The sequence below is a fragment of the Vidua chalybeata genome, chromosome 9, assembly GCF_026979565.1.
Source record: "Vidua chalybeata isolate OUT-0048 chromosome 9, bVidCha1 merged haplotype, whole genome shotgun sequence".
Lineage (NCBI taxonomy): Eukaryota > Metazoa > Chordata > Aves > Passeriformes > Viduidae > Vidua > Vidua chalybeata.
In genome coordinates, this window is record NC_071538.1 from 23,770,409 (window position 1) to 23,796,146 (window position 25,738).

Genomic DNA, 25,738 nt, shown 5'->3' on the forward strand with positions numbered 1-25,738 from the left:
GGCGGCCGGAAGCGGCGTGTGGGCCGGCCGGGCAGCGCTCCCGCCCCGCCTGCCCGTCCTGCCGGCCCGGCGTGCCGCGGCACCGCCGCCGGAAAGATGCTGCCCCTCTCCATCAAAGACGATGAGTACAAGCCGCCCAGGCTCAACCTGCTCAGGAAGGTGTCGGGCTGGTTCAGGTGAGTGGCCCAGGGCCGGCCAGGCCGGGCGCTGCCGGCGCCGCGGCCGAGCCCCCGTGGAGGGGCTGTGCTGGCTGGTGCCGAGGCGCCCGGGCCGCCCGGCGAGCGGGTCCGGCCTCCTGGCGCTGTACCGGCGGCCGGTGACCCGCGGTGTGCTCCGTGCGCAGGTCTATCCTGGCGGACAAGACTTCCCGCAACCTGTTCTCCTTCCTCTGTCTCAACCTCTCCTTCGCCTTCGTGGAGCTGCTGTACGGCATCTGGAGTAACAGGTAACCGGGGCGGGGGCGCGGCGGGGCGAGCGCGGCTGCAGCGCGCAGGAAGCGGCGCGTCCCGCCCGGCCAGTGCCACGTCTCCTCTCGGCGGGGCCGGGCCTCCTGGCCCGCCGGCCGGTGGGGCCGCTCGGCAGAACCTTGGGGGCCGCTGGAGAGCTTCCCCCGGCCGGGACCACTCTCGTGGGCAGCGACCGGCGCCTCCGTCCCCTCTGCCGGGTCCCGGCGACGCAGCGGAGGCGCTCCGGCGGGGGGACTCGACTCGACGCGTTGCGGAGGAACGGTGTTGGGAGTTGCTGTTCTGCTCGGTGTTTTGCTGAGGAGGAAGCTTGGCCTTGGCCCGATTTACAGGACTCGGGCGCTGTAGCTGCTGCTTGCCACAGAGATCCTCTCTTGGGGAGTGTGGCTTCAGCCGTAGGTTGATACCTGGATATCGCTGCCTCAAACATCCTTGTCTTGAGGGAGAAACAGGATTTGACACATCCTTGTATAGCTGAGTGATACTTTACATAGCACAGAAATTCACAGGAGTGAAAAAAATGAAAGAGACTTGACTAAATTGCTACTGAAAAAGCTGTAGTGAAATAAAAGGAATGCGGAATAACTTCAGTACTGGTGTACAATGTAAAGGTAGAGAACAGGCAATGGTGCTAGTGTTTCTGTCATGCTTCATTGGCAATACAGTAGTTGTTTTATGTTACTATTTCAGTCTCTGTTAATAGTTCAGTTCAGAGTGGACTGGCATGGAAATGTCATTTAAGTCCAGCAGTGTCCTCCTTACCAAAAGCTGTAATTGGGACATAAATTACTGAAACTCTTAAAAGTCCTGAGTGAATGCAGTGGTGTGGATTTGGAAATGGTTACATCCTAATATTTGCAATGTTGTTCTGAAACTCTCAAATGACATTATAAAGTCCTCAACTCTGATTACAGTAATTGCTACTGTGGCACGAGAGAACATGCAGTGCTGTCATGGGCACAGACTATCTTGGCAGCACCCAGACCATTTTGAATGTGTTTGGTTTTGGCTTTGATGTTGATTCACTTTGCAGTTGTTTGAGGGTTATTGAATGCATAGTCTGTCTATTTGAGTATGGATTTTTTTTCTAATAACTCAGCAGATGTAAATATTTTTCTTAGCTGTTCTGATATAAAGAGCTTTGTGCTCATGTGACTTTGTTCTGATGTCTGTCTTTCAAACATAACAATTCTTTTTGGTAGTGTGACCTTAAAAAGTCCTGTATATGAGGTAACTAAACTGAGAAACTTTAATGACACTCACAGAGCTTTGTCACTGGCATATTGGAATTCAGAAGACACTTATTTTTGTTCATACTTGAGATTAAGAATTAGGATTTACTGCATAGCCATTAATTGAACCTTCTGTTTATATTTCAAGTCACTAGTTTGGGGTATCTCTAAATCTAGATTTTGGCCTAGAGAAAAACAGGGACATAGCAAGTACCTCTTTAGTAGAGAGGGGTAGCAGAGACTATGATGAAGAATGTCTTCAGTCACAGCAGACAGGTCATGCCTTGGAAGAGCGAACATATAACAAGCAAACAAGGAACCCTATAGGGAGAATAATTTTGTCATTTTGAAGATACAGTTCTGTTGCTCCTTGCATGAGAAATTCTCCTGAGCTTCTTTTTGCCCAATAGATTGTTTCTGAACTCAGAAAAGAGTGTTGTCCAAATGCTTCTTGAACTCTGTCAGGCTTGGTGATGTGACTGCTTCCATGGGGAGCCTCTGGGTGAAACCCTCTGGTGTTTCCAGCCCTCTGGGTGAAACACCTTTTCCTAATGTCTAATCTAAACCTCCCCGACTCAGCTTCATGCTGTTTCCTGGAGTTCTGTCACTGGTCAGGAGTTTGCTGGCTGAGAGCTTGTTTGCTTGTTTAAGGTTGAAATTTGCTACATGTGCACATTCGTTTAATTTGATGTTAAACTAAATCAGCTGTGGAAGTGTCTTTATTTAGACACAGTGTGTTTGAGTACAGGGTTTCTACTAGTTTATATTCTGGATGATGTGTTTGGTTCTACAGGAGTTCTTGCATGCATCCCATGTTGCGGGTGGTTCACTGTATTGGTGGTTGTTGACTGAATCACTTGATCACTTTAGTAATCACTTTGCACCCATTTTTTCTAAGGTCTTGTTACTTTACAGGTCACTTTAAAAAAGCCTCAGATGAAATGAGATTGTCTCTTACCAGGCTTCCTGCCATTTGTGCAGCTCAGTGACTTGTAGCTGTACCTATGATACAGAGCGTGGTTATGCTACGAGGTGAATTGCATTGCAGATGCAGCCTGCTGACCCTGCTGATAAATCCACGTGCCTCTGGCCACCTGGAATTGTTAGCTTAGGTCTTGAAAGCAGTACAGCTGTATTGGTGTTGCACTTAAGTTAAGTCTTGCCTTAGTGAGATTTGCAGGTGTGAGCACAGTGCCATGGTAACTTGCTGCATTATTTCTGGTTCTAGAACTTGTATGGGATTTTGTTAGAGTAGCAGTCCTTATACAAGTCTCTTTCCAAGAAGTTTCTATTAAAAAAAGGAGAAAAGAACAAAAAACCACCAAAACCCAATCACCTCAGAAAGCAGTAGTTCTTTCTGCTTAACAATGCTTATTCCTTCCATTTCACAATCAGTACAACTTAGGGTTAGTGTCACTAATTACCTTTTACCTGAATATTTGATGTGCTTTGTGGTGGGTTTTTGACCTCACTGGATCTTCCTAACTGCTCAGAACCAAACCTAAAATGAGCTGTTTCCCTAAAGATGTCACCTGATTTTGGGGAGGAGGAAGATGTCACCAAAACCCTTCAAGAATTCTACAGCCAATTCTATTTTGCTGCTTCATAGGCATCCAGCCTATGGGTCTTGTTTTAAAGTTTGTTTAGAACAGTTTCATCTCTCCTGCTTTGGTGGCTACAGCACCTAAGGACAATATACCATGCTGTCATCCCTCTGCCTTAAATGTTATAGTTGTGTGTATGTATAACTCTGTATGTGTCCATAAAGTATATATATAAATAAATAGAGCAAGACACTTGATCTTTCCTCTCCTTCAAACCCACTTCTTCCTCTATTGAGTGTTTCATCTGAAACACTTAAGATTAATCTTGTAATTGTTTTCTGTGAGGCTGAAATAGTTTGGCTTTGTAATGTGAAGTGGTTGGAACTTTGGCTAATGAAACTTTGTATTTCACTTCAGGGTGAATAAGTGTCTACCCTCTAGAACTTGTTAACCCAGTAATTGCTTCTTGTGCTTCAGTTTCCAAGAACTGAGTTCTAAATGTAATTATTCTTAGATAATCAAAGAACTGGGAAAATTGAACTTTTGGGACTGTTGATTAACAATTGCTCAACAGTACCTCTCTATCAAATGTCTTTTAAAATATGAAGCATTGTTTTTTGGTTTCAATGCATGTACTTCCCTGCAGACTTACAGAACCTGTTCATGAGTAATTTGGTAAACTTTGGCAGCGCTTGTGTGTGGCGTTAACCCCAGTTTGCCTACAGCCTACAAACTGATATGAGTTCTACTGATGGGCTAACACGTGATGCTTTGAACCTCTTAGCATGCTGGTTCATTTTAACTGTGTTTCTCAATCAAGATTGACAAACAATTGTGCATTGGTCTTTGAAATAAGCCATTTAAGATGTGGTCTCTCAGCCTCCGATTCCTTCAGCTTCTAGATCTCAGAGGTGTGTATCTCCTAGTTAGTGCCTTGCCACTGGTAAGGCAAAGATTTAAAGTTGAATTATGTTGATGAGAGATGTGGCTGTGGGTACATCTACTCCAGGGATTTTGGTTTGTATCTGTGGAAACCTCCTTTCACTATTGCCAAAATCATACGCTAGGAGGATTTTTTTGCCAAGCACTTTTCCAAAGTGCCTTCTCTAAAGCTGACAAAAGCCATTTTGGCATCTTATTTGTGTTGGTGATGAAGTGTGGATTTCTCCTCTGTGCTAGCAAAACCATGCCTGGAGCTTAGAAACACAGTGTATTCTGCTAGTGTGTAAAAGATTAATGTCTGTGAGTTTTTTTTTTCCATACTCAACATGTAGCATATGGAACATAACACCTTTTTCATGTTCTCTTTCAGTTTAGGTCTGATATCAGATTCTTTTCATATGTTTTTTGACTGTACTGCTCTATTGGCTGGATTAGCAGCTTCAGTTATTTCGAAATGGAGGTCGAATGATGCTTTCTCATATGGGTAAGAAACTTCAGGCTGTTACCTTAATGTATTATAGTAGATGCTTAGGTAGTTATTTTTCACTTACAAACAAAAGCTTTTTGTAGAACGTGGAAAAGCTATGTTGAAAGTGAGGTTTTCTTTAAGGTGAGCTATGTAAACATCTAAGTTAATAGAAATAATAAAAATATGAAGGCATTGCTTTTGGGAAGAAGGTTTATCACTTCCAAGATCTCTGTGATCATACTAGTGGAAACAAGTTAGAGAGCAGAAAGTTGCCCTGCATTGCCATGTATTAATGACACCAGTGAAGAACAAGCAGCCACATCCTGGGTTTGTCCTCACAGTGCAATGAAGAGCGTTACAGGGATTCCCAGACTGCTGGTGTCCCACTCCTCCTTTGGAACAGAAGGTTACAACTGAAAGGAGCCAAGTCTCAGTGATGCTGCATTGGAGATTATAAGGCATGATCCTTGGAAGCAGCAGGATTTGGGAGCTGTGACTGCCATTTACACAGATCCTCAAGGCTGAGGTGTGTCATCCCAGACTGCCCTTGGTGGATTTCTGCTGCAGCTGGTGTTTGGCAGGCACTGGGTTCCACTGACCTTGGCAGCTGTGCCCTATAAAACAATTCTTGTGGTACAATATTATTAATTGGTAATACTGATTAATAGCAAATGACTTGTAACATGGGCATTCCCCATAGCATTATTGATCTGTCAGCATTTAGCATTCAGCTGCCTTGCTTAAGTGTGAATCATATGGTTTGAAATTTAAAGCACAGTTTAATATAGGTGGAAGCTCCAGTGTGCATAGAAATCAATTTAGAGAGAATCTTACCATGAACTAATTGCAGTGGAAGCATGTTCTGTATTAATTACTGCTGAACATTTAAACAGCTGGTGTTCCATTTATCAGAGAACAGCCACACTTTAATAAATCTGATGTTTGCCACATTGAAATTACTTATTATTCTAACCTGGCAATTTGTTATTGTCAAAATTTGATGTTTCAAATAATTAATTTCTACTTAAAGCTTTTACTGAAAATCCACCTTCTAGAGGGAAGCAAATTAATACGTGTCTGTTTGATATTGAACATAACACCAGAAAACTTTGATTAGGTATTGTGTGCTTACCTTAGTTTGTGGCTTCCAAATTATATTTATACCATAACTTTGAGTAGACATAATTTTAAATGGAAATATTTTGACATACTGAAAGATCTCTTGCATCTAGATCAGAGAATGGCTGATCTGCATCAGGTAGTTCCTGTCCAAGTACAACATGGTCAGTTTTATATATTCATCTGTAATTTATATGCCATCTTCCATTTAGCAAATTTGGTGTAATATAACTGTTTGAGAACTAGAAGATTGCACTCCAGTCTCTTAAGTTCTAATTTTTAGCATTTAAATAAAAGTGGTAATATCTGCTATTACGTTTTTTTGTTTCTTGCAGTTATGTTCGAGCAGAAGTACTTGCTGGTTTTGTAAATGGCTTATTCCTCATCTTTACAGCATTCTTCATTTTTTCAGAAGGTGTTGAGGTATGTTATGAAATCAATTACTCTATTACATTCTATAATTAATGTGGATAAACATTTCTGGTTTTAATATGAGTAAATTATTGAAATGAATGAATTGAAAATTTAAATTATGTTCCTAATTGATTAGAAATCTGATTTGAACAGAGAATAGGGCCATCTGAAATTGCTGTTTAATGACAGAGAAACCCAGCTTTTTCAGTTTATCTGTACTAGCTTCTGCAATAGTGTATATTGTTTATGTGTAAAAATTCTGTGAGATGGAGCCTGTCCTTTTTATTCAGCCACTTAAGGATATCTTAGAGAGATCTTCACTTCTCATTGTTAAAGAACAAATGAGGCTAAGAAAGAAAGGCCCAAACTAGTCATTCAGAGGAGAGAGTTAGTAATTAGTAACATGCTGAGAAGCTTATTAAAGAAAGAACACTGTTCTCCAAATCTTGAAGTCTGATATAAATGGCAAGTAGCAATAGCTTAAACATTTACAAGGGCTCTTTTCTTGCATTTTTTTTACATGATGGTTCAGGTAATAATTTCAAGATTGAAATTTAGACATTAAGGACAACATCAAGGATTAAGAGTAAAACTGAGAACTATTTCTAATCAGCTTGAATTAATGCTTCTACTTTTTAATGGGAAATACACTATAAATTTGTTTAGACTTCTAGTTCAGAGTAAGTCTGTTGAGTTTTTCTTTTATTAACAGAGAATTGGGAAGAGTTTTTTCTACATTGATAGGCTTGTAAATACTTCAAAACCATTTAAAACTGGGCTGAAATTGCCTAAAAGCCTGGAAAAACTTCAAATCTAAAAACAGGAGCAAAACTTACTAGAAAAATCAAAAACTGTGACAGGGTCAAGGGTAATACTGAAATATCATTCACTTCCTGCTAATCTGAGCTCCCATGCTATATTCTCTTTGCTTGTGATGGTAACTCTTCCTCTCGGTTACTTGAAAATTTTACTGTGCTAAATGTTCTATTGTCTTGCTATTTACTGCCTGTACCTTTGATCCTTGTGGAGAGATGGTGAATGTTTTTCTCCTCTGCCAGCAGTAATTTACACTCATCAACACTTAGCTTCAGATGCAAATTGTATTAGGTCTGTAATGTCTCATTAAGAAAAATATTCCAGCGGAAGTAGGGTAAAAAAGAATTGAAAAAAATCAATCTAGATTGGAGAGTTTCTAAAGAATGTCATAATTTGTTCTGAGTCTTCATTTCATTCCCCTTTTTGTCTCACCTTTCTAAGGAGAAAGGAAGAAATGGCATTCTAGACTCTTAGAAGTCTTATAGGTCACTTAAGCAATCTACATACTGCAACAAACCTGAATGTTTTCAGATGGTGTTGAGCCACATCCCACAGAATAACCAAATCTTATGATAAAACTGAGCTAGACTCTCTGAATATTCTACTGTACTTTCACAGCTTTAATAATAGAACTTTATTTTCAGACACTGAGAGTTGGTCTGTGTATCATCCCAAAAACTGGAAGTCCTGAGTAATTTTTAATTATGTTTATATATATAATGTTTTATATGAGAATGCTCCTGTATCTAAGTAATTTTGTGGTGCTTTTTAATAATGTAAAGGGATTGTAAAACTCTACATTTGCTTTTTGGTTTGTTTATTTTCTTTTTTTTAGAGAGCACTTGAGCCTCCCGATGTGCATCATGAGAGACTTCTTCCTGTTTCTATACTAGGGTTCATTGTAAATCTGATAGGAATATTTGTTTTTCAGCATGGAGGTCACGGGCATTCACACGGCTCTGGTAGGATGTGACTTCAATACTGTTTCCTTTCTTGTTCCCTGTGTTCCAGGGCCTTACAATGCCCCAGTGAGAACCCCAGTATTACATTTGATGTCTTGTTAATGGCAATCCTAGCCAAATATGTGTGTGACCTCTTGCTATGTTGACTTCTGTGTTTTATTACCAGCCCTGGTATGCCACTGTTGTACTTCTCATGTTAATATCCATTAACTGGAAACACCTAGGAGTCCAGAAACTGCTTTCTGTAGTTCATGCACTCTCCTGCACCTTATTGAAAGAGATTTGCAGACCATCTTTTTGGACAAATTTAAGCTGGGCTTAAGCAAGGTTCTGGCTAGAAAATTTAGAAACAGGATTTGAAACTAAATTTTAAGCATGAGATTATTCTGCTTCAGATGTTTCTCAACTTAGTGTCTTTTGAATTGAAATGTAGAATTTATTTGCCTAAATACACATTGTAAACACTCTGAATTTTTTTTTCTGCAAAGCCTCTGGGCCTCTCTTTGAAGTTAACATACAAACTTCTATAGACTGGTGGAAGAACATAGTCTTTGGTCTTTAAGCAGCAATGTAAGCTTGAATTTTTAATCTGCAAATGACAGTCAATTTATGCTTTCTTAAAACAACTATTTTTAAAGTGCTTATATCTAATGAAGTGTACATTTTTCAAATTGTACTAGAAGTCTAGCACAAGTCTCAGAAGCGGGAATGTATAAAAGCACTTGACTTCTCAAACCTGGTATATTTATATATATATATATATATAAAATATGTCTGCACAGCAGAGCTGTAGATGACAAACACCTTGTGTTAAATTTCTTATTTAAAGTTATAACTTAAGATGACCTAAAAGATGAATAGGTTTTGAGTAGCTGAGAAACAAATATAAGTGTACTTTTACTCATCATTTATGTATTCATAAATCCACTCTGATGGTGATATTTTTTTATAGGGCATGAGCACAGCCATTCTCTATTTAATGGTGGTCTCAGCCACGGGCACAGTCACAGAGATCATGGACACAGCCATGAACATAAACATTCCCATGGACACACTCATGATCATGGCCATGGACACTCTCATGGTCAGGATTATTGTCATGGTAAGTACTGAGTTGACATCATAGACCATCCTGACTCAATGTAAATCTGCAATTAATAACTTACTGAAAAATAAAAAGAGCATGTTGTCAGCTTGTTGTGATCAGATATGGAAGTAGCTTCATTAAATGTCTAGTATGCTCTGCCACCATTGTGTTTTGTGACTCATTTTGTGTTTCACTTGCAGTAATTTCAATATTAGTTTTTAAAGATTTTGCTTTACCTCTGGTTTTTGAGTGTGCACTGTAATGTTGTGTGTTGGCAAAAGATGGAACAGCTGTATGCTATTGCAATATAGTGAAATTAGTTATCAGTTTCAATGTGCCCTGTTTCAATTTTTTCATTAAAATCAATTGACAAACTTCAGCTATTTTGCTACTGTTCTGCATTTGTATAATTTTACAGCTCAAGGTACTAGAAAAAATGAACCAGTGAATTTTGGGTACTTAGGGATTGTTAGTTGTACTTGGTTTGTGATCTCAAATAAGACTTTCCCCATTTTGTGTAGTTGTAATCTGTTTTAAGATGGTTATGGAAAAGATGCTTGTTATGTAAGATATGCTGAAATCTTTTCTATGAAGGCAAACAATCTGAGAAGAGACATTAATGTTAAATATGGTCAGTAGCCTTCACTATGGGAGAAGAGGTTGTGTAGGTAGCACCTATTTGCAGCAATGCAAATGAAAGCCTTGTGGTAATGCAGGGTTGTCAGTCCTTCCTGCCTAAGCCAGAAGTTGAGATCTGACGTGACTCAAAATGTGCACATTCAGAGCAGGAATAGTGTGGGAACTGGCAGACAGGAGGTGACAAAGACTATAAAAATATTTACTTGTCCCTTCCTTGCTATTCTTAGAAAACTGGCGTGTGTCTTCCAGTAGTTCTCCTGGAATTTGGTTGGAAAGCAGGAGCTCCCTGCTTCTGCCTCTTCCTTGCCTTCCACGTGGCCCCCACCCTGCAGACCAGTGACTGTAGCTATCTGTCTTGTGCGGTTTGATATTCAAATCAGCTGTTGTGTAAATTATTGTATATCTTCACTAGGAGCCTTTTACTATCCTTTAACAAGTTTTTTTTTGTCTTAAAATATCTTTCAGATTAATGCTACAGAGGCAGTAATCTGCCTGGATGAGAAGATTTTTTACTTACTTGTTCCTTCTCCAAGTCTTATCCTTGTATTTTTACATTAGTTATAAATGCTTGCTGAAGTGAAGCAAGGATTTATTATTTCTGGTTAGCAAATTTATTTGAACCTACTCTTCTCACTTCTGTTCATGGCTTGTGTTTTTGAGGGGTCTTATTTTGCTACATACTAGCATGGTCTTACCTCTCCGTTTGTTTTAATTAAGAACAAATGTAGATAATTAATTTTTATATATACCTATGCAGAAATCTATTGCTTAAAGGGATGTTGTATTTTAAAAAATGCATTTTAAGACTTCTAACTTAATTGCTGCATTTAAAAAACAATAGCTTGAGTAAAAGCTGGTCATTGGGAGCAGCCTGTCTTTCCAATACATTTCTGAAAGGAAGAGTGTAACTGAAGGGCCACTAGAGAAGGCTTTTGTCTAGGTTAATGTGTCAATAATTGCCTTCACAGATGACCATTCCCTTGAAGTAATGGCTGGATCCAGCAAGCAGATTTTACAAGGTACGATGAGAATAATAAGTGTGATGTTTTATTGGTTTTATCACAATCTGCCTGCCTGGGTCTGTCACACATCTGTTATAGAGGGTTCCTCTGGATAAATGCCATGTTTTTCTTAAAGGAGCTATTTAATGAAGTTCCATTTCCCTTGTAAACAGCTCTGCTGTATCATGTACATGACTAGGTGTTGAGACATTCACAGAAGTTTAAATGTAATGCACTGTCAACACAGTTTAAAAGAGACATCCCAAAAAGCTGCGATTCAGCTTCTGTTATTGATGCTGAAAAATCAATGAAAAACTAGGAAAGAGTAGTTAAAAGCAGAAAGCTAAGGAGCCTAATTGCAATATATCTTCTGTAACATGAAGATGCAGATTGATGTAATGCAGATTGATATAATTGTTAAAGAGTACCTGAGACTAAAACTTGCATTTCATCAAGCTCTTAAAGTTGTTTTAGAGCAGATGGTAATGCATCTAAATTTCATGAAGTGGTATTGGAGTCCCTGATCTCCTGAGCATTAGTTATAGATAATTTAGATGTTGATTTTGAGCTTTGGTTGGCTGCTGGTTGGTATTATTTTGCTTTTTTTAAATGTTCAGAAGTTTAAGGGAGATAATTATGAGATATAGGAGGTAGTAATTATTTGGCATACCCAAATGTATGTAGGGTTTTCTCTTATTGGATGATCTTCTGGCTTGTTTGTAGTCCTTTGGAAGGAGCATTTACAAGTTCTTCCAGAATTTACAGTACACTTATTAAGTATACTCAGTATGCCACTTGAAGATATTTCAAAGTCTTTTTGTGAAACAGTCATTTTAATTGAAGCATATTAAAAAGACCTGATTTTATTTTAATTTTTCAGTACTGGGGGAAAAACCCCACCAAAGTGATGCAACAATCACTATCAAGACAATCACTCATAAGCAATCACATCCCACCAGCAGATCAGTGCCTAGGGAAGTCTGAGCAGCAGCTATTTGGGAAAGACAACACTAGTGTTATTGGGGAGTGTGGTGTTGGGTGATATGAAATGTCCCTCTGGTCCACTGGATCAGCTGGCCTGGCTGTGTGCCCTCCCAGCATCTTGTCCACCCCAGCCTTCCTGCTGTGGGGTCATGAGAAACAGAAGGCCCTGATGCAGGCTGCTGTGGAGAAACCCAGCTCTGTCCCAGCCAGACCCAGTACAAATGCAGACTTGGAGAAATCCCCAAAGAGCTGGTATATAGTGGTTTGATGTTTTTACAAGAGGGGATTACCCGTCTGGAGAACTGCATTCAAAAAGCTGTTTCTGAATGACTTCCTGTCACTGCCAGCAGAGAGCTCCAAAGGCTAAACTTTGACTAGCTGCAAAGTATGTGTTTCTTTGTACTTGAAGGAAGTGTTACTCTTATTTCAGAATAAGAGTAAGGCTTTTCATGTCTGCAGTATTGTTTAATTCTCAAAACTATCTGTCTTGGATTTCTTTGCCAAATAACTTCTAGGAGGTGCTGTCAATTAAACATTAGCACGTGTCAACGCTTTGCAGAACTGTTTCTGTTAACAGTCTGTCCATCTTATACAGACCTCACTACTGTAGGCATCAGGGAACATGAATTTCTGTACTATAATAAGGGTGAGTATTGAATGAAAAAAATCTAGCTGCAGCTGTTAATCACTGTTCAAGTTAATAGCCTTGCTATGAAATGTCCAATACTGCTAAGTGCATAACAGAATGTAAATTCTTCAAATGGCCCATATTCTACAAATACATTAAAATCATTGTGTGTCTGACCCAAAACTGACCACAAATTTAAAAAGTATAGATCATATTATCTAGTTCTGGAAACGTCTGTTTGTAAAACATCTCTGAAAAGCTCCATTAGCTTTAAGAATAGCAAGTTGTAATGGTCTCACTTGATCTCTTGCAGGTGTATTTCTGCACATTGTGGCAGACACGCTGGGAAGTATTGGTGTAATCATATCTGCGATACTGATGCAGAACTATGGTCTAATGATAGCAGATCCTATTTGTTCAATGCTGATAGCACTACTTATAGGTGTAAGGTAAGTGTTGCTATCACTGGTATTTGGTAGGATTTTTGGTGCTAGTTACAGCAGAAATATCAGCTCAGAAGGAAAAGGGGTTTTGTTATGCTAATGGTTTACAACATTTGCTTTTCTTCCAAGAGCGGTGTGTTACCTTCTGTGCAGCCATTCTAGTGAGCTCTTACATGAGCTATCTTTCTTTTGCTTTTTCTACAGCTACAACTTTTGCTCTTAAATCTGCAAATTTTGTCCTTCTTTGCATAATATTAGAAAAATGTCTTTCAGGTTCAAACTGTAGAAAGCTTCATCTCTGTATTTAGTACATGCTTATATAAACCAATGTACTCCAGTAAATGGAGCAGAATGGTTTCAGGGCAGCAGGGTTGAGACTGCTGGCACAGGATGTGCCCTTGTCCTTCACAAATCAAGGCTGCTAGGTTTTGATTTTGTTTTCTTATATCGACAAGAACTGTCTTTTACTTTGCATTTGCACTCTGAGATATCTTTACTCCTTTTAAGATCTGATGGAAATGCTTCACATACTTCTGGATTTCACAGTTGTTTCTTACCAAGTTCACTGTGAATGTGAAGGTATTTGGGTTAGAGTGGTCAAGCAAATATTTCATTGAGTGATGTTATGAGGCTTTTTTGGCAGCATTTTCAATAGTGCCATAGGGCAGTGTGCCACAACACCAGTTACAACCTAATAACTCAACTTCTTTGTCTGTTCAGCAGTGGTGAGTGTCATCTGATGAACTGCAGGTACTTCTGCTCATACCATGTATGGCATGTTTTTATGGCTTGTGCATGGCAGCATTCACAGGATTATTGATGTGAATCTCCCTGTTAGTCAAAGTAGGGCAGCAGGCTTCAGACACAACGCCCACAGAAATGTTTGTGCTAGAAATCACTATTAAATCACCACTTTAATATGACCTTCAGAGATTTTGACTTCAACATTCTGTAATTTCATAAATGACAAATTATTACAAACTACTTCTAGTACTGAAATCTCAAGAAACAGGAAAGAGAATGTGCAAGTTTCCAAGGGGGAAGAAACTATTGCTGAGGTAGAGGTAATAGCTGAATAAAAGGTTTCCATACACTTTGTATTTTAAGGGTCCAGCTTTGTATACAGCAGAAAATACCACATGAATGACAATTCAATTTTTTTCTTCCATTCATACAGTAGTTGAAATTACACTGAATTCCATAATAGAGGTGTCATAATAATGCTGTTTATAGGTTTTCTAGCACAGATAGAAGGAACGTTTGAGACCCATGTTCTATGCTGAAAATGCTAGAAGAGTATTTGATGTGTCTTTTGATCTTAGGCCAGACTTCAGCCTGTAACATTATTTTGCTGGTCCACAATGTTATAAATGGTCAGCAGAATAATTCTGCTATCAGTGTGGTCAGCTGCATCCTAGTTGATAGAAGCAAGCCTGCATTTCTTGCCATCTGACACATCCTGGCACATCAGTGGAGCAAACACTAATTGCAGGGTTGGATGGTTTTGTGTTGGTATTTTATTTGTTTTCTAAGCAGTCCAACAGACTGAACTATTGATGGTTTTGCTTGAAATGCACTTTAGGATCATAAATAAGATTACTGGCAGTTTCAGATGGCTGTTGAGAACTTGAGTCCCTTTTTGTGGTGTTTGATTTTAGTAATCTTCATTGACAGTTCTGATCATAAAACTACTGTTAATTTTGCCTTATTATCACTATGCTGTGTTTGAAGTGTCCTTTAAGAATTAGTGCAAAAGGGTTTTCAGATTTTCCCATAAGGTGGTCTTCTGTAACAGTAATATGAGAACCCAGGTGATGGTTGCTAGGATATATAATAGTTTGTACTTAATCTTTTAAAGTCACCTAAATCTAACCCAGACGAAAAAAACTACTGAAGTTCTGTGAAATTTAAAATTTGAAGGTGTGTCTAGTTTGGGGTGGAGGGGGAGGGATATTTGAGGTTTGGGGTTTATTTGTTTGGGTTTTTTTAATTGTCTGTCTCCTCATGGAATACTTGTGGGTTTGACATGGGAAGGACTGGGATGTTCAATTTCTAGTACAGGAGTTGCTGTCGATTTCTGTGGGTCAGTTTGAAACCTTGATAAATATTTTTTGGGGTAAATTTGGCTTCAGATTAAATAATTGTCTTCTGTTTCAAATGAATGTTTGTCAATTTTGTGTCCCTTTTACTGTTAAACCAACTTTGGTAAGGTAAAGTGGAGTGAGAGCATGTGTGCCACAACAAGCAGACCCCATTCATATGTGTTTAAATATCATGATGTTCTGTAATCAGGATCTTTGTGGCTGTAATAAAAGCATAGTTTTGAGCCAGAGATGAAACAGCCAGTCTGATTAAGTTCTCAAAAGTCATTCAAAAGTTTTAATGGTGTTCAGGGACTTTGCCCCAATTGGAGCTGTATCCTCCAAGTTACTGCTTAATGGTCTGAGTCTGACTTGGAGAGTTTGCATGGTATGAATAGCGGGTAGGTTAGTTCCAGGACTTCTCTTTCGCTGTTGTTTTGTTAGGGTGCTCTCTTGTTGTGATTTTTTTTTTTTTTTTTTAGTTTGTTGTAGTTTGATTCTGTTTGGGGTTTTGTTTTCATGTTTTAATCTCTGTATTCTTTATATGATACTTCTGTATACAAAGGAGTAAAGGCAGAGCAGAAATCCTTATTGCCTTTTATGGAACTGTGTCTGGTGAACCACTAGAATATCAAAGCTATTGCATGAGAATGCAGAGAAAAATCATTGCTCTTAATCCAGGATTGCTTGTGTCTATGTGAAATAACTGTTCATTTGTTTAATATTGAGTGTTTGCTTGCTTCAGTGTTGGGCAGCTCTCTCTGGTTTCTTTGAGCCTTCCCTGCTCTTAATAGTGGGTCTTCTCTGTTCAGGTTTCTGAAATGATGGCCACATTTGCCAAAGAAATCACAAAAATACCAGTATGACTAAAAATCTCACTGGTGCAGTGTAAAGCTGTACAGACTCCACTTGATAACCTGTTTTGCCTTGTGCATGTGCAGAAGGGTTAAGCAATGCTTCTTCAGAGAAGTCAGGCAGTGCTTTTAAATCAAATGGTTGAGCCTTCTGGTAGACACCATCTCTAATTAGTACAAATTGTCAGCTGCTGACACAGTTGCTCTGTTGCTCCTATGATCCTTTGCTAAGGGTGCCCTAGGTTGACATTCTCTGCCTAACTCCTCATGAGTTAGCACAGAACATTCTGACTGCACAGTGAGAATCCTGTGTGGATCTGAATTTTCCTGGATGCAACCACTAATATCTGATAACTCTTTCTTCAATTACTCTGTACTATCTCATGCAAGTAAAGCATAAATAGGACATGCTTAAAATAGAGAAGTCTGTTTTACCAGCATTTAAAATTTTTTAAAAGCTTGAATATTTCATTGTAGTTTAGGCTGACACTTTTTAAGCTTTTTCCAATGTGTTGTCCACATAACTACATGCGCCTTGATTCAATAAACAATTTCCCAAGTCCCTGGGCTGCTTTTAATATTTAAAACTAAATACTCATTTAGTTTTTAACATTAGTATTCTAAGCCTTATTTTGAAATGTTGAAGTAATTTTAGTATTTCAGTCAGCTATCTGAAACTAGTCACCATGCAAAAGCCACAACTCTGGTATAAATCAAGTTTGTCCTAAACCACTATTAGACCCACATGTTTCTAGAAAGGCACAATAGACTAAATCTGATACTAGATTGCACAGAGCATGCAGACTGCATATTAAGTGGTCAAAGAAATGAGGCAATTTACTTCAGTCATTTAGTGAAGTTGTTTCTATGGGTTACATAATTTTTGCATAAAATCTTGAGCTGCTTGAACATGATATAATATGAAAGTGCTTTGGGGGAGGGTGTGCCAGTAACATTTGAGGCCTTTCATGTTTGGGGCATAGCAGTATAAAAAAAAAATTACTTTTTAAAATGAAGTGCTGCATTCCTTAGGATTCAGAAGGAATTTTCTATAGCAAAACTTCTCCAAACTAGCATGTTTGTTGTTGGTGTTACTTTAAGCCATTATTGCTAAATGTCAAGCTCTACCTTTATTTACAGGGTAATGGTACCTGCCAGCCTTGCTTGAAAATCAAGGTACTACATTGTTATGAGAACAAAGAATTCAAAATCTGTAAAGCAAATGTTAAACCTGAGGTCCTTGTCTTGAGCAAAGCTTGCAGTCTGATTAAAATTGCCATTGCCTAATAAAAAAAATTCATTAAAGTTCTGAAATAGGCCAGCAGTCTTCACACTGTGGATATGGACAGTGGCGGGAAAAAAACCCAGAATTTAGAAAAGTGGCTGTAGATTTTGAGCTGTGGTATTTGACAAATCCTAGCTGGTCTTGATCCTTAGCAATGTTTGTTTATTTCCACAAAACCTGTCACAAATACCCCCTATTTTGTGTAGCGCTGAGAGCATTGAATGAATTTCCTGCTGTGCTCTGAGTGCAGTGTCTGTCTAAAGGGTTCTTTACCTGGAGTTGTTTTCAGCTTTGCAGTCCAAGGTCATGGCAATGCCAGGGTCTTGCTGGCTATGCCTACAGGAACAGTGGCATAAACAGGATGGCACTGGAATGGGCGTGAGTATTATCTGAATGTGATGCAGGTTAAATAAGAGTCTGATGCTTTCACTCTTCATTTTTAATCAATCCATGTGTAGTAGTGGCAGGCCAGATTTATCCGATTCATGCCAATTGTTCATTTTGATTTGTTTGAACACCTTTCACTTGTGTAAGAGTGTATGTGCAAATGTCATGTGCTGTAACAATAGCTTTTGCTTTTCTGGCTTTTGTAGAGGATATGTTTTTATTCCAAATCTTGCTGGAGGTTAGTTCCTCTTTCAAATTTTATTGTCTTGTAAAAGAGTGATATTTTACATTTAAGGCTTGGTAATCAGAAAGCAATGGAATTGTGTCTGCTTTAATAGCAAAGCTTACTGACTGCTAATGCATGAGAAGGCTTTCCACTTGGTGAGAATTCAGCATTTTTTGTTTTCCTCAATAGTCTTGTAAATTAAAACAAACAAGGGGGGAAGCACCAGTGCAGTAGTTACTGTGGAGGCAGCAACTTTTTTTTTTTTTTTTTTTTTTTCCCACTAATGACTAAGCCAAAGAAAAGAGAAAGCTTGGTCAAAATCTCTAACCATATTTTCAGCCAGCTTGGTTTTGTCATCTTCCCTTATGTTTTTTTCAGTCACATGAAGTGAAACTGATATTTCTAGGGCATCCTAGTGATTAAGTAATACTGGTTTTAGTTAATGTTTGAGAAAAGAGCATACCCTGTGGAGTTTTGGTTTTTAAATTAAAGGTTTTGTACTTCAGTGATATGCACGAAACAATGGAAAACATCAGGCTTCATAAAACTTGGTTCTGTTGTTTGTTGTGTTAGTTTGGCTTACAGTAAGAGACCAAGTATCTCTTTGGATGCAGAGGAGCATCCATGGACACCTTTGCTCTTGTGAGGGCCTGTCACATCACTGCAGCTGTCTTTTGGCTTTTCAGCTTCGCAAAAGATAAACTTTGTATCTGAACACTGGCTCTAAGATACAGGAAGAAGGTGTGACCTGGGATATGCTTCAACTTTCACCAACAGTATCAAGCCACATCCTGATTTACTCTATTCTTTGGACTTTTAAGATGTTCTTGTGTCATAGCCTCTTTAAGTCTACTTTACAATTAATTTCTCTTCCATCAGATAATATACATCAGTTTTATTAGTGTAAATAAGTTGTACAGATTAGACATTTTTGTTAGCTTTCTTTCATGGCTATTCTCACTCTTAGTGGTACGTTTCAATTAAAAGGCAGACTACTACATTCTCTATTCCATTAGTTGTTTCCCTGGGGAAAAAATATGCAACCTGTATGTGTGTGGTTTTTGAAACCTTTGGATGCATATGCTAGAGAGGCCTTGTTAAATTTATGGGAATGGAATAGTGTTCAAAATTCTTGCATTCACTTTGCATCCTGAACTTGTATACTGGTCTTTCAAGGTTTTTATTAAGAAGCAAACCTGCATTTTAAATAGGGAGTTAAACTGAAATCAATTCATCAGTGGAGTGTGTTGGCAGCTCTAGCTCCCTTTGATGTAATGCTTGTGACATGGACATTATTTAGTGAGATGGGTCCATTAATAAGAGAACCTTTTTTCCCTAAACTTCTGTAATCCACTGTAGAATGTGACACTCCAATTAAGCTTCCTTTAGACAGATTGACAGTTATTGCATTGCTAAATGTTTGTCTTGGTGACAGGTCTAGTTTAGGCAACTCCTGCTTGCCCCTAATTGCTTCTTCCTATTTCTGAACTGATGCCTTGGTGGCAGTGCAAATGTGGGAGGCCATGTGCTGGAGGGCACCAGGCAGTGAATTTGGCTGGAACAACCATTATGCCTGCAAGAAGACTTAATTTTAGGGTAGTGGTTTTTCCAGGGGTTCATTAGAAAAGAGTCACACAGCCTCTTGCTCCCTCCCACCCTGGCCAGGTTTAGCCAGGGAGTGAGCTGAGCAGTCCATCAGCCAGCACTGCCCCATGTTCAAATGGAAACTTTTAAAAAAATGATTAGGTCATCTCTTCACATCTGCAAATACACAGCTGGTCTGTGCCATGCATTCTACATCACTTCATGAGATTTTAAACAAAGGTTCTGCAGTGTCCTTTAACAACTGGTCCAGTTAATCTGTTACAAATGTTTCAGGTGTGCTTTTAATCACAAAGCTCCATGTACTGCAGCTGTGATGCCAGTGCTGAACTCTGAGATGAAGCTTACAGTTTCTGCAATATATAATAACTTTCAGTCCAGAATGCTAGCTGATTTGCATGCTCTTGAAATTAAATTGCTATTTAAGCTTTACTCTTGGGCTACAGATATTTGTCATCCACTTGAAAATTTTAGAATGCTCTACTGAACCAGATATGATGCACTACTCCTAAACAAAAAAATCACCATGCTGAATACTTAGTAAGAGTATAACCTATTAGTGGTAGCTTCAGGGTATAGGATTACTGCTCTCCTGGTTTTATTAAAAAAACAAAAAATAATAATAATAAAAAAGGATATTAAATGTCTTCTTAGTTTGCTGATTAAACAAGACCATTTGGCCAGGAGGGAACCTCTAATTGCTTCCAAATGTTTAACCCTTGAGCTTGGATGAGACCCTACACTTAGTTCACTTCAAGAATATGCCAAGTTGTCTGTTTCTGACAAAATAACTCTGTTGTAGCTGGACTGTTCCACACTAATTTTGTTTTATGATTACCCCATTATTATCTTAGTTCATAAGAAAAATATGCCTTAAACCAAACACAAAAGCAAACCCAATTTCAGTTGAGTATTTTTATGGTTGCTTATGAATGATTTGCCATTGAAGTTGGTTTTGAACTATACAGCTGCTTCGTTGTATAACTTCCAAGACACCAAGAGATTTCATCTCAAATCCCATGATTAAACCATTAATCTTTTGTGACTGACCACCAGATGACTCTGGAAACCATGGGGGAGAAATAATCTTGCCTTTGATAGGACACCATCGTAATTTTGTCAATCCTTTTATTTTCTGTACTGGCGACTTTCTCAGCTTCTGATGGAAAAACTAGAGAAAAATTTCTCAGCATTAAGGAATCTTAGGTTGCTCCTTGCACCTTTTGAAAATGTAATAATAGCTAATTTCCTTTTTTCTTTCTAGTATTGTTCCACTTTTAAAGGAGTCCATTGGGATTTTGATGCAGCGGACTCCTCCTTCCTTGGAAAATGCCCTGCCTCAGTGCTACCAGAGGGTGAGCTCTTAACCTGTTTTTGCTCTGACTGATCAAGCTGCTGACTGACTGAGCCTCAGCTGTGTGTATGAGGATATTTTCCAGTAAAAGGAATGATTTTATGATGTTTTGCCAGTCAAAGATACCCTAGAATACAGAAATGGAGGTACCAATTTAATTGTTTCCTAGAGTCCTAAATTACATGTAGCTTCACCTCACTTTGCGTTTTAAAAATTTCCTATGTTAGTTCAGAAAAATAGATCCTGAAGCTATTCCTCCCAAAGTACTTTGTGCTTATACGTAACATTGGAAGTGTATTTATAAGAATACAAAGATTACTCTGGATTTGACCTGCTCTCCTACTTAACTCTTCTATTAGTATGCCATGAAGAGCCTTTGCAAAGTTAATACAAAGCACTTGAAGGAATGCTGCCTTTCCTCAGGAGTTACAGGCTGCAATCATCACATGGAGGGTTTACTGAAAGTGGAAAGAGGAAACAACAAAAGGATTGGCAGGACACATCTAAACCCTCACAAAATTGTAAATGATATATTAATATATTTCTGTTAAAGTTAGAATCTCACAAGTTGTTTCATGGCAAAATTCACAAAAAAAGCAGTTTTAACTGACTTCTTTCGTGAGCACCTCTATTTTCAGAAATGGTTCAGTAAAATATATGTAGAATGTAAATGCAGTAGGGTACAAAATCACAACACATACAGAAAATCATGACATGGACACAAATCCATATGTTTCAACTTCCTTACAATAACTGAGATAGTAATAAAAAATTTTGGTAAAAGATGACAAAATGGACAGTGAACTCAAAGTAAAAGAATGCATTGGCTTTTACAATACTTTCTGTAAAAATCCATAGTACAGAAAAAATATTTTCTGAAATACACTTTCTAAAATTTGCCTCTATTTTTAGGTGCAGCAGTTGCAAGGAGTCTACAGTTTACATGATCCACATTTCTGGACCCTCTGTACTGATGTTTACATAGGGACTTTGAAGTTACTAGTAGCTCCTGATGCTGATGGAAGGTGGATTCTAAGCCAGACTCACAATATTTTTACTCAGGTATGTCTTATCAGTGGAAATCACATCTCAAAGTGTAAATTGCTTGATGTGACATTGTAATTCTTATCAAGAAAGGTTAGATATTTCTGAGTTTGGTATCTGTTTTAAAAAGCCTCCCTGCTCCAGCTGTATAGAACAATTTCAAAATACTCAGTTGTGTAGATGGAATTAGTGTACCTCTCTACATTAGTTTTTCATGCCACTTTATGGAAGTAACAGATGTAATTGTCTCAGGTGTATCAAATGGGGTTGATCTATATTGACCTGTAAGGAACTAAGAAAACAGATGAGGCTTCTCTTAGGATAGAGTTTCTCACCACAGACTGGACCTGCTCAAGCTTTTCACTGCATTGGCAGCTTGCACATGTGATGGCTTTCTGGATAAATTCATAATGTAGAACTGGTTTGAACAACAAGTCCCACATTACGCTCTTATGCTTAGCTCCATTTTAAACTGACAGTTCTTCAAGCAGCTTGCTTTTCAGGAAGTTAAACTGGCACAAAAGAAAGTAAGAATTGCTTTTGTGCAGCTTCACATGTGGCAGTTATTTAGAATGAATCAGAAGAGGTAATGCGGCAAAGCTAATGTTAATACATCATTACATGTGTGCACTTGACTGTGTGAAGAACTCCTTACTCATCTGGTGTTCTCTGAGTGATTTGCTAAATGTGGAGATGAATTACAGAAAAATAAGTTATTTAGGTTTTTTGCTAGGTCATTTACTGATGTGGGCTGATGTTCAGGACAGGAAACTGCTTTGGCTTTACAGGATTTTTAACCTTCCTTCCCTTTTCCACAGGCGGGAGTAAGGCAGCTTTACATACAGATTGATGTTGCAGCCATGTAGTCAGTTTCTGGAATGGTGCTGTTGGACCAAAGTTTTCAGTACTGTACTGGTGTAGCAACACTTCTTGAGACAGAGCCTGCCTCCACCACGTCTGGAATTGACTGAATAGATTTCTGCCCTTGGGCTATGGAGGAAGTTCACTTCTAAGGAGTAAATATTGAATGAATGTCATGGACTTTGGGTCTTGTTTTTTTTTGGGGCCCCTAAACTTGTACGTTTTTGAGGGTTTTTTTACTTAATAAGATTGTGGTACTGGAAACCCTGTCATGTCTTCAGTAAAGCTGCTGAAACTACTGCTCATTCCCATAAAACCAGTGTTATTGGCAATTGGAAACTTGTTTTGTAGACGATGTCACAATGGCTGACATGCTTCAATATAATTGTATGTTTGTACAATTGTTTGTACTTTGCAAACTTAATGAACCAAACCATATTGGGTTTTCAAAGTGCCTTTTATATCAGGAGAGCTATTTGCCAGCATAAATATGGAGCATCAAAGGGTTTTACTACTTTTACAAATAATCTTGTATGCAGTCTGATTATTTACTAGTGATGTATGCGGGGGGGTTGTGTACTTACATAACTGTAGATGTTAGACTTCCATTATATTTGCATCTTACCAGACAGAAAAATTCTAAATGTAAAAGACAAAGCTGTTGTGAAGAGACTTGCTTCTGAGACAAGCTGGGTATTTTGTTGCACGTCTTGTCAAAATTATTTTAGTTCAAATATTAGATTTAACTCCAATTCTTAGTCTCTTCATACTGTTGAGAGTAATGAGACATTGCATGATGTTGCTAATGTTCAGTCACTTAAACAATGGGCAGTTGAAGGAAGATGCTGGTGATGGAAGCAATGCTTGAAGTTTTTTATTTTCCAAATCATGTGGTGGAAAAAAACTAAATCCTGAACTTGTGGAAGGTTAAGTCTCCTTGATTTTAATAGGTTGTTATAATTTTTATTAAAGTGAAGTTCAAATTTTGCCTTTCCAAATATTGGAAATACTTGTTTCTGGCAGTTATACCCAAAATGGAAATAAGGACAACTTTTCATACTGTTTTAGCTTATGCTTTTCCTAGGCTGACAAATCTTTGACTATTTTACCTCAGCCTTGTATGTTTTCATAGGGGAGAAAATTCTCAGTGCAGTAAGGGTTGTTAGATTGGGGTTTTTTTTTCCCAGAAACATTCTCCTTTCATATATTTTCTAGCATTTGTAATAATTTTACTCAGATATCTGAGTGTCACTTTCAAAAGCAATCTGCTATGTTTGGTATTACAGATGATAGTTCCACTATGCTGTAGTAGTTCGCTTAATAATGGAAGACTTTTTAAGAGGACATTTTACAAACAGAACATGGTGAAGTAAAAAGCAATACAGGCATTTTTCTGAGAAATCATAGCTGCCACTGATTGGTATGGATTTTATGTTTACTTTGGTACCTGTCAGAGGTAATACTAAAATCAAGGCCCTGAGAAGCTTACAATGTCTGTGTAGTAAGTGCTAGGCACTATGAAATTACTGAAGATTGATTTGCAGAAATGGTTTGTTTGCCACTGATATTGTTGAATCCATCACAGATATGGAGAGTTTCTTGCAATCATTCTGTTGTTCCTATATAGCTCCTGATTTCTTTTTATGTGAAACCACAACACTTGCCAAATTTGATGGTGATTCCTGAATTTTCCAGTTGAAATATTGAAACATGAATGTTGATTTTATCCAGATCTTGGGGGTGTACACTCGTGCTTGGAACTGGGAACAGGGTGTAAAAAAAATGGCAGTACAAAGCCACCTATAATATTGGTTTTAATCTTTGCTGTCTCTTCCAGTCTTGAGATCCTTCCATTGCCATTTCTGATCCTGTTTGCTTTCCCTGGGGACGCAGGCGCAGAGTGCCCTCCCAGCAGGCTGCATGTTCCACATCTCTTGCCTGGCCTCCTGCCTGGCACTCTTGTCAGGCCCTGTCCCACCTGGCAGATGCTGTGCCAGGCCCAGAGTTCCTGACTGGAAGATCCTGACCCACGGCACAGGGTGGGGTGCAGGAATCTGTTGAGCAGATTGGAGCGCTGCAGTTTAAGATATGTGCATGTATGTTCACAGAGAAGGTGATGAAAAGCCCGTTGTGATTATAGGGTGGAGGGACTCTTTTGTAGAGTGGTGCATATAGACTGCTGCTTGCTGGCTGCCAGCAGGACTTCTTCATTTTTAAAGAGTTACTATAACTGCTATTTGAGGCTAGAGAAGATCAATTGATACCACTTTAAAGGCAAGCAGCAGACAGATTCATTGCAACTGTGTCATGATCCAAGAGCAGACTTTGGTTTAAGTCATCTTTACACCAGCATGTTTCAGGACTGACTGTTCCTGGACTTGTTGAAATGCTGTAGTGCTGCCCAAGTTGCTGAGCTTGGCCACTATTTTAGCTTCATAATGAAAAGACAACTGCTACTATTTGATTCCAAGTGAGAACCTTGGCAGAGTGGCTGTTTGTTTGATGGTGGTGATGGTGTTCTTTTAAATGTACATGTACCAAACTTTTAATATGGGAAACGGAGTGAAAAAGCCTATAAGCCTGTTACAATTACACAACAATTTAAATAACTTTTGATAATTGTTTTTGCTTATTATGATTTAGCTGATTGTTGGAAGCATATGTACAAGTCAGAGTTTTCTAGCCAAGCAAGATAGCACTTCATTATGTTTAAACATTTATAGTAAGAAATGTATCATTTGTTTGTCAAATGTAATTGGGGATAGTCTAAGGAAGTCAGATTCAAAACAGACTTTAGCCTTTTTAGGCTTTCTGAAAAAGGATAAGCATCACAAAAACACAGTGTATGACATGTTCAGTCAGTAACTGCAGTCACATGTAGTATGTCAGTAAACAAGGGATGTCTGATTTTTTTTTCACCTAAGGGGGATACTTGCTCAGGTTTTAGAAGAGTACAAACCATGAAGTTGAAAGCAAAAGCGCAGCTTTCCTTACCCTGAGAGCCAACGCACCATTATTTGTGTTTTGCTAATTACTTAACAGTGGCTGCTTACCTAACACTTTGCTATTGACACGTTATTGGAAATGCAAGGCAAGATTTAAACAAAGACTTGTGTGAATGGCTGACATCCAGAGATGTGTGAACGTCTGCAGATCATGTGCTAAAACTCAGCTTCCTGGTATCCACTTCTGAATTTTGAATCAAGTTTTCAAAGTGTGCTTTTCTCATGTTTTCATGTAACTGATATATACTGTGGGGGTAGGTTATTGGTCTGTGTTTGTAGGTGGTTTTTTTTTTTT

The 25,738-nt window shown here is 38.6% G+C and overlaps 1 protein-coding gene across 3 annotated transcripts; it reads left to right on the forward strand.

Moving 5' to 3' along the window:
* The first annotated feature begins 11 nt into the window (after positions 1-11).
* On the forward strand, positions 12-24,170 carry SLC30A7 (solute carrier family 30 member 7). 3 transcript variants are annotated; one of them, XM_053950262.1, is made up of 11 exons: positions 12-176; positions 344-445; positions 4,553-4,666; positions 6,106-6,193; positions 7,836-7,962; positions 8,915-9,064; positions 10,657-10,707; positions 12,615-12,750; positions 20,444-20,534; positions 21,446-21,595; positions 22,396-24,170. In XM_053950262.1, exons 1-11 carry the CDS (start codon positions 97-99, stop codon positions 22,441-22,443), a joined length of 1,137 nt encoding a protein of 378 aa, XP_053806237.1. In that variant the 5' UTR covers positions 12-96; the 3' UTR covers positions 22,444-24,170. The 3 variants fall into 3 exon arrangements, with proteins under 3 accessions (XP_053806237.1, XP_053806235.1, XP_053806236.1); XM_053950260.1 differs by having other exon boundaries at positions 37-176; positions 4,558-4,666; XM_053950261.1 differs by lacking the exons at positions 12-176; positions 344-445 and adding an exon at positions 863-1,075.
* Positions 24,171-25,738: the final 1,568 nt, after the last annotated feature.